We start from the raw sequence: 9,445 nt of genomic DNA, 5'->3' as shown, positions 1-9,445 counted from the left end.
GATGCATACTTTTATGTATGGGACCACAACTATGGCCGCATCCTATCGGCTACACGCAATACAGTAAAGAAATAATGGCCCTTAGTACTATGAATTTAGAGTACAAATTCCAATCAGTACCCTCTGAAATAGTGCACAACTATTTAGCAAGTGCATTTAAATTGTTTTTAAAAAATGTCTTCAAATTAGAAAGAGATCGAAAGAAATCGAACATAAGTGATTCGGATCTACCGATCAGAAAGATAAGTATAGAAATAGAAGTAGAAAATGATCCGGATCCTAAATTAAGATTGGATACAGACGAATCTTATACAATCCAAATTAATACGATAGGTAATCGTGTTGTGTTTAAAATATCAGGCTATTCATTCTGCGGCGTGAGACATGGTTTGGAAACAACAAGCCAATTGATATTATTAGATCAAGTCACTGGTTATTTAATTACCCTATCAAATATAACAATAAAAGACAGACCTTGTTATAAATACAGAGGGTTAATGTTAGATACTGGACGCAACTATATAACTGTGTCAAATATCATGAGGACATTAGATGGTATGGCGAGTTGTAAATTGAATACGTTGCATTGGAGAATTTCTAGTGAAACTAGTTTTCCTTTATACTTGACTAAGTTACCTTATCTATCTGATTATGGAGCGTATGACAGATCAATGATTTATACTAAAATTGACGTTAAAAGTATTGTCAGAAAAGCTGCATTACGAGGTATCAGAGTAATCTTAGAGGTTGCAGCGCCTGGACCTGTCGGTAGAGCGTGGTCGTGGTTCCCACAATCCACATGTCCCCTTAAAACTAATAATTACACGTGTCAGAATATTCTATGTACAAGATTGTTAATGGATAAAGCAGTGTTTGATATTTTACAAATAATTTACACAGAGATTTTAGAAATGACAGGAGTTAATGATGTATTTCATCTGAGCGATGGAATGTTCTCGATAACAAATTGCTATGAACTAATAAGTGATAGAGATGGTTTTTTGAACAATGCATTAGATCGTTTGAAACTTGCTAATAAGGGGAATTTACCTCAGTTACCTATAATATGGTATAAGTCACATTTAATGAAGGACTCGGAAGCTAAGATCTGGGATAGAATGGGAGTGCAGCTTACAGATTGGGAACCTAATCCCGGAGAACATTATCTAGGTAAATTCAGAGTGATACATTCAAGCAATTGGGATCTATCTTGTAAGATTGTAAAACAGAGATGTGTAAAATACAGGTAATTTTTATGCTGTTAAAGTAAAAAACGAAAGATTTTATTTATCTTCTTATATAATAAAAACCTTACCATGCTCCAAATCTAACTGAATCATTTGATTTCTTAGATCTTGGCAGGAAATGTATTCCTGGAAGTTATGGCGGAACGTTGAATCATTTAGCACTGAAGGAGGCGAAGCAACACTTTGGACTGACCTTGTCAATGAAGGTACAGTTTAAGATTGAAAACAACGCCATCTAGTTTAAAAATAATAGATTCAATTAGTAGGTTATTTTCTGAAATATTACTTAAATACAGCTAAGGAAATAATTTTGCAGGTAATATCGATAGTTTGCTATGGCCTCGAGCAGCTGCAGTCGCTGAAAGACTCTGGTCGGATACTATAGCCAATTCTACCGCTAATAAATATGTTTACATGCGATTAGACAGGCAAAGGTAATGTTAACAGCTTCATTGAATCGTTTTAAAATAGTTATATTGCAGTTTTTAAAGCGCCTGTCAGATTTTGTATAGCAAAAATTCTCTTCATCTTATAAGAAGCATTTTTCCAGATGGCGCATGCTTCTACGCGGGATACGAGCACAACCTATTTGGCCTGCTTGGTGCAGCTTCAATCCTAGCACTTGTTTAGCTAAAATACGCAAATAATATTAACGCCTGCCGAAAATATGTCGACTAATTTTCTATATCACATTTCTGTATGTAATAAAATATGTTTATTCATTTTAATGTCAAATTAAAAACTATTTGTTGACGAATTGAAAGCAAAGTTTTTTCTTGTTATTCATAACTAGCTGTCGCCCGTGATTTCTTTCGCGCGGAATTAAAAAATATAATTACTAGCCTATGTGTTCTTTTAGACTATATTCTATATGAATGCTGAATTTCAACGATATTCATTCAGCCGTTATGGAGATACCTTCAAACAAACATCCATCCATCCATCCAAGCATTCGCATTTATTATATTTGTAAGATTACTTACCCAAAGCTATATTGCAGTGAATTTATAATGCCACAGAAAGTGTTTTTAATGCTTTTTGATTTAACATTTCATAGACGTAAAAAAATTAAAACAAATGTTTCAAAACACCAAATTTAATAATAAAAACAATTAACTGAAAGATGGGAGATCACAATGTTTCTTTTTAACATGAAATCGTAACGATGTATTATATTTTGTTGCAAACGGACATACCTCACATTTGAACTTCTTCTCCGTTGAATGTTTATATTTGTGCTGTACCAAATTTGCTGGTAATATTGTTGCGTAATCACATTTATCACAAGCATATTTCTTTTTACCAGTCAAATGTGCATCTTCATGATATTTTAATATATATTTATTCATAGTTTGAAACGAACATTTGGAACATTGTAATTTCACACCTTGTTCGTTATGTTTCTGTTTGTGTTTCATCATAGCTACTTCGTAGAATGTTTTATATCTACAACCTTCCATTTCACAATTCAGCGTAGTAGCATTTTTATGTCTTAATAAATGTTGTGTTAAACTTCCTCTTGATTTTGTTTTAAATTCACAATATTTACATTCCAATATTGTTACTTCTGTATGATTGCTTTTTATATGCTTTTGAAGTTCGTTATCTTTGACTATTTGACCGCAAACTTGACACTGAGTGTCTTTGACTACGTGATGATTTTGTGTGAAATGTAACCTTAGTAATTCCCAAGTTAAAAATGATTCTGAACATTTTGAGCATTGAAATGATTCTTTTATATCAACTTCCTCTTTTTTTACAACAATTTCATTCATATTTGATTCTTGCCCGTGGAATATGTTTACATGTTTTGACAATTCAAGTTCATCTGTAAATGTTTCCGGACAATTTTCACATTTTTGCAACTGATTATGATTAATATTTTTAACTGGATGTTTAAATAATATATGACGTCTATAACTTTCTTTGCATTTAAATATTTTACTGCAATGTATACATGTATATGACACTTTTAAATGCACTTTCATTAAATGTGGCTTCAATTGCCTTTTGTCATGGAATCCTTCATTGCATATATGACAGAATATTATTTTCGGTGAATCAATTTTGTGGGTACATCGTAAATGTTTGCCCAAGCCAGCCTTAGAGGCGAATATTAAACCACAAATTGAGCATTCCCTTATCATTTTAATATGAGTATGGTTTAAATACAATTCTCTAGTATCAAACTGTTTATTGCACACTTCACAATACGATCCCTTATCATGTTTCCTTCGAATATGACGCTTTAAGCTTTCTATTTTATCGTACGATAGATTACAAAATTTACATTTGAGTCTGAAATTATCTTTTAAAGCATTATGTTTTCTTCTCATATGTAATTTAAGGTAATTTAACGAGGAAAACACTAGAGGGCACTCTTTACAAGAAACTTCACCGGTTTGTTCATTTGTGGAATTTTTTAATAAAATCCTATCATTATTATCCATGTCTTCATCTTCTTGATGTTTTCTTTGTACATGCCTTGCGTATGTTTCACGTTTAGTAAACGCTTTAGGACAAAATGGACAATTATACCACTGCTCAGGTACGGGTTGGTTATCCTCATTATGCTTTCTCCGGATATGTACAATTAAACTCCTATATTTGTCATATGTAAGTCCACAATCTTTACACGCGTATTGGAATGAATCTTGGAAAGATCCATGCTTTCTTCGCATATGCATACGTAATCTCGTCATACCTTTGAAGACCAGTGCACAAATGTCACAAGTTCTTTCTTCTCTGTCATCAGGTAATGAATCCGGTCCATGTTTCCTCCTTATATGCGCAATCAGACTACTTTTCTGGTCATAAGACATACCACAATTCTCGCATACATGTTCAAATAAACGTCTGAATACTTTGTGCTTTCTCTTTTGGTGCATTTTTAATGTTCTTATAGATTGAAACACAAGATGACATACTTTACATATGTGTTTCGGACCTACGATGTTTGTATCACTTGGTTGGTTATAATTAAACACTGATTTATCACTGACAACACTCTCAAATGTTAGAATTACAGCTTCACGGTTCTGTTGCTCCAATTTTACCACTGGTTCCTGACTATCTTCACTTTGAATACCTTCAACCATAAGTCCATTGTCATTGGTAAACTGAAAAATGGAAAATCTGAGTTGTATTGAAATTAGGCCTGATATAAATATTGAAAAGGTGTGTTTTATGTGACAACTCTGTGATGTGACGAGACCTTTTAGTCACCTGGGAAAACAGGACATAAGTATTTAGAATCTCAGAGTTTTTATGTATTGTGTTTACAGTTACAAAAAGGTATATAATATTGTGGTTAGATATATAAAATTAATAAATAATTTATACAACTAACAAGCGGATAATAATTTATTTGAGTTTTGTGATGGCTTAGCATCTTAACAATTGAACTGATTTTGATGAAAAAGTAGTCATTTGATTTGTATTCTTTTCTTGTCTGTAATAGAGTCATAGTGGGTTTCTGACACCAAAATCTCTATATAAAACATATAGTCATCAATGTCTTCAGCTTTGACAACACAGAGATGACATCAATATGTTTTAAATGGAGATTTTAGTCTCGGAAATAAAAAATCAGGTTATTTATAAATAGTATTATAACTTACATCATTAAAATCCAACTCGACTTCTATATTCTCAACTTTAATATTAACCTCAGGGTCAAGGGTAATTTCTGTTGGTAAATTAGATACGTCCCCTAAATCTTTAAATGGATCTTCCTGATTATGTTTCTTTTTTTTCTTTTTCTTTTTTGGTTTCAATTCATAAGACATTGCCTCCTCTGGCAAAAAAGATGTAGGGTCCTGTCTTTTCACTGAGACGTCTTTGACATTATTTACTTCCGACATTTTATTTGTATTTTAATAATCTGAAATATTTATTTCACTAAGATTATTTTCTTGCCTTTGTTTAACTTTTTTAAATTCGAGTAGTTTTTATTGCTCTTATTAGGAACGTCATGATGATAACATTAAGCAAAAAGCAAATTATCTATATTACTAAATACACGTCATTTTGTCATAAAACTTACATTCTTATCTCTATAAAATCCTAACACCGAAATTTAAAACATATTTATACTATGACTATATTAATTAAGTATGAAAGCTAACACTAGAGTAAACCAATCATGGCAAGGCTATCACAGCGCGTGTCGCACTTTATAATAATCAATAATTTTATATTATAATTATCATTTCATATTTTATGTCCAATATGGAACTCGAATTTATTGACGTTTTTCTTTATGACATAACAAGGTGTTGCTTTAACATTTTTTTATTTTAAATAACATCAATGTTGCAATTTTTCAAATTCAAGATTTTGCTATAAACTGCTATTGATTCTTTATATTTAATTAAATTGCAATCCATTAAAAATTTAATTGCTTGCACTAATGTTTTGAACACAATAACCTAAATTCTTAATTAACAAAACAGTAAGATAACAGCGATTGTCATTGTCAAACATTGTTAAATGTCAATTTATATTGTCAATTAAAAAAAATATAACCTAAAAAAATATAAAGTTGCTTAAAAAAATAATTGTTATGGCTACAATATTAATTAATTAAAAAGAAAATGCTTCGAACTGTTAAATTATATGTAGCAATTAAGACATCAAGACTTATTAAGTCTCCGTTAACTAATAATGTGAGACGAATTCATGTGACTTCAGGTAAAATAATCTATTAACATTAAACCAATGTTTTTCTATTTATTTTTTTCTTAAATTGTTCTCGGCGCAGGCTTAAGACATGGGGAATATGAATGGCAGGATCCAAAGTCCGAAGATGAAGTGTAAGTACTTGCAAATCTATTTATTTACCTTTGTAATTTTAAATACTTCAGTACTTAAAGTTTTGATATCTTTCAATTACAGTGTTAACATCACATATGTTGACAAAGATGGCAAAAAGACAAAAGTAAGAGGCAAAGTTGGTGATAATGTACTTTATTTGGCTCACAGATATGGCGTTGAAATGGAAGGTATGATTCCATTATTATTACTAATTTATTATTGACATTAGGGAGATAAGTCTTGATAACAGAAACACAAGTTAAATTGGTTAAACTTTGGTGGGACATTATAATAAATCGATTATGAAGGGCTTAACTTACAACTACTAACTAGTTTTGGTCTCATTTGGTAAGTAAAAAAACCCTAAATAAACTCTCACCCTGAATGGACTCCCAAGAGGTCAGAAACTGTTGCCACCAGGTAATAAATATTTGAGTTAACCCATTCCTAATTAATTTAAAATAAATTGAGGGAAATAAACCCAGTTCAGGTGTGGGGTTAACAAAATCTTGTGTACGCTTATATGAAGATAGATTGTTAACAATCATGGATATCATTCATAATGAATGAAAAGTCCGATGTTAATTTTTAAGTTGCAAATTACAACTATCCACTATTTTATAAAAGTTTGCTCCTTGTTTATGGTATAATCAGAATTAATCATTTCTTACAGGTGCCTGTGAGGCGTCCCTAGCATGCACAACTTGTCATGTTTATGTGCAACAAGATTATTTTGACAAATTACCCATGTCTGAAGAGAAAGAGGATGACTTGTTAGATATGGCGCCATTCCTTAAAGAAAATTCTAGATTAGGTTTGTAGTTCTAGTAGTAACATAATTATTTCAATAAAAAAATTAATTTATTGATAAAAAACATAGATAATGAAATGGATAATATCTTTAGAATAAACCAAAGACAATATGTGTTTTTTATGCAGGTTGCCAGATTGTATTGACAAAAGAATTAGAAGGTATGGAACTGCGGTTACCAAAAGCAACAAGGAATTTCTATGTAGATGGACACAAACCCGCACCACATTAGCTGTGATGAAGATATGTAGTGTAGTATAAAATTTAGCATAATATGATGTAAAAATGAAATATTGATATGCTTAACAATTGTAAAAAATAATTATTTAAGCATCCAGTTGTATCTAAGAACAAAATACAGTGTATTTTAAAATATAACGCATTGTTTATTAAAGGAGCGTTCCCATAGAATTTTTGTTGATTTGTCTTATGTTCTCGAGAATACAGCAGGTGGCAGGAATTATCTTTTATTTAAATAAATATCGAAAAGAAACAACAGTATTATTTATATTACAAACCCTAGCATTTTTTCAGAGATTAGTAGATTAACGATCTAAATAGAAGTTTATGAAGTTCTTATTTTTAATTTTTATTTAAAATGTTGAAATAATACAAATAAGATACCTTATAAAAAAATAAACCATTATTTACACAAATTATTTTGTGGAAACATCTTGCGTCATATTTTATCTGTATAAATTTATGGTTTCATTCATTCCAATACTTGTCTATGCACAATTACGCGCCGCGTTGCCAACTTCATTCGTTCACGATATTGCATTCCATTCGTTCAATCAGTCTGGCCGCGACCGTTCTAGAGGAAGGATTACTCGATCTCGTCTTATTTTAACGTGTTACGGTGTGTTTTGTGTTTTGTATTGTGGTGTATCATGGCTTACAACGGTAATAGTGGCAAGAGACTGTGCACTGGAACCGACGTGGACGTGGAAAGGGTGAGTTACATTTTGTACCTACAAACTGACGTATAGTTACAAGCACTCTATTGAAAATGGCCGTGTTTGGAAACTGTCTTCATGTTTTCCTTTTTAAAACCCTCAAGTATACAAAGTTGTATTTAGTTTTATAGTTGTATAATGACTTTAAAAGAGCAGATAACAAATTACAAAGTTCGTTAGAATTCTTGTCACCTACACGTTCTATTGTTGATCTCTTAAATTTGAGGTTACGATATTGACAGGTGACAAATAAATTGGTAATATTATTGTATTGCTTGGGCTGTTTAGTTTTTAGTCCGGTCCTCGAGGTAAGCTCGAAAATAACTAAGATGCCAACGTTTGTCAATTATTGTGATTGACACGACTCGGTCATTAGATGAGCGTGACTGGCGCGAAATTTTCAATTCTTGTGATCTACAAAAGATTTTTCGTGAACAATTTTTACTAGATCAAATGTTTAAAGTGTTCGTAAAATCATCAAACTAATGCTTACCTTGGCCTGTTTTCATTTGTTACACAATGGAAATGATTATATCGATAAAAACGAAAACATAATTTATTTGAATGTTTACTTCGTATCGATTATCTTTTCTATCGCCGTCGTGTAGGCAAAGTACATTACAATTGTAGATAATATTGCTCCAGTGTTGTATTTTAGATTGTGACTTTATTTTTCTATATACTAAGTTCCTTAATGTATGAAAAATGCAGTGCTTATTTTTGTTATTATTCACTTAGTTAAAAAGGTAACAAAACAAAGAGCTTTAAAATGACCATTAAATGAAAATATATAATTAAATCTCAAAAGCATAGCATTGTTTAGAAATAAAATATTAATTGTTTAACTACCTTAAGAAACTATTTTCTGTAATTAAAGTCTGTTTAATCATTTTAGGAATAACTCAAAAAGACAATATTTGATATACAACAAAAACTCAGGCCTGTAACTCAAGGGTAGGCAGAGACCACAGACCTACATTTGGTTTAAATTCTTTTATATATTTATATTTCTTAATTAAGAAAAATGTATTTAAATTAAGAATCCAATATAAAGTTTAGAAAATGAAATTTTAAATTCAAAGTTTAATGGTTTAAATTAAAAGTGCCTTTTGTTGTACAAAATTGTAATTTTCTCTGCACCATACTGTTGACAGTTTTAAGTAATTTTTAGCGGTTTTCATTAATAAATAATTTAATATAGTATGGAAGAATATGTACATTGTTTTGGAGACACATTTGCTATGTTATTGTTTAAAAAAATATGTACATGTTATTTAAAAAATATATTTTAATTATGCTTAATTTGCTATTTGTTAAGTTGTAAGATTTCACCTTAATGTTTTTTTTTTGAATTCTTGAATTGTTTGTGACTAAATTATTGTAACATGTTTTCCATAGTAGTATGTAACATGTTACATAATGTACATAAACCATAATAAAATAGTAAATAGTGACTTGAAATACCGCTGTGATCACAAAGAGTGGTATGAAGAATTGTTTTATACAAGTTTTTTGACTGTGGAAATTCACAGGCATAGTGTCATTATGTATGATGTATATTTAATGTGATATCAGTCTACCAATCCAATGAGGAAATGCCCGTATGTATTTGGATA

At 30.7% G+C, this 9,445-nt stretch overlaps 4 protein-coding genes across 8 annotated transcripts in view; 3 read left to right on the top strand and 1 right to left on the bottom strand.

The window, feature by feature from the left end:
• The first annotated feature begins 6 nt into the window (after positions 1–6).
• LOC106125711 (probable beta-hexosaminidase fdl) lies at positions 7–1,934 on the top strand. Its single transcript, XM_013323010.1, has 4 exons — positions 7–1,246; positions 1,353–1,453; positions 1,564–1,681; positions 1,798–1,934. Exons 1-4 carry the CDS (start codon positions 18–20, stop codon positions 1,892–1,894), a joined length of 1,545 nt encoding a protein of 514 aa, XP_013178464.1. The 5' UTR covers positions 7–17; the 3' UTR covers positions 1,895–1,934.
• Positions 1,935–2,359: 425 nt separating this feature from the next.
• On the bottom strand, positions 2,360–5,501 carry LOC106125819 (zinc finger protein 845). Its single transcript, XM_013323203.1, has 3 exons — positions 5,293–5,501; positions 4,868–5,130; positions 2,360–4,366 (listed from the first exon to the last, which is right to left on the bottom strand). Exons 2-3 carry the CDS (start codon positions 5,108–5,110, stop codon positions 2,360–2,362), a joined length of 2,250 nt encoding a protein of 749 aa, XP_013178657.1. The 5' UTR covers positions 5,111–5,130; positions 5,293–5,501.
• A 294-nt stretch (positions 5,502–5,795) lies between these two features.
• Positions 5,796–7,369, top strand: Fdx1 (Adrenodoxin-like protein 1, mitochondrial Ferredoxin 1). Its single transcript, XM_013323009.1, has 5 exons — positions 5,796–5,939; positions 6,010–6,061; positions 6,144–6,250; positions 6,736–6,876; positions 7,002–7,369. Exons 1-5 carry the CDS (start codon positions 5,843–5,845, stop codon positions 7,103–7,105), a joined length of 501 nt encoding a protein of 166 aa, XP_013178463.1. The 5' UTR covers positions 5,796–5,842; the 3' UTR covers positions 7,106–7,369.
• Positions 7,370–7,651: 282 nt separating this feature from the next.
• Positions 7,652–9,445, top strand: part of sm (heterogeneous nuclear ribonucleoprotein L) — a 228,295-nt gene continuing 226,501 nt past the window's right edge. For all 5 annotated transcript variants that reach the window (XM_013323089.1, XM_013323088.1, XM_013323087.1 and 2 more), the window contains exon 1: positions 7,652–7,826. In XM_013323089.1, the coding sequence (XP_013178543.1) occupies positions 7,764–7,826 (63 nt within the window). In that variant the 5' untranslated portion in view covers positions 7,652–7,763. The remainder of the gene's footprint in view (positions 7,827–9,445) is intronic.

This window comes from Papilio xuthus, unplaced genomic scaffold (genome assembly GCF_000836235.2).
Source record: "Papilio xuthus unplaced genomic scaffold, Pxut_1.1 DF825783.1, whole genome shotgun sequence".
Lineage (NCBI taxonomy): Eukaryota > Metazoa > Arthropoda > Insecta > Lepidoptera > Papilionidae > Papilio > Papilio xuthus.
The sequence above is the reverse complement of the archived record's forward strand: the minus strand, read 5'-3'. Positions and strand labels throughout refer to the sequence as shown.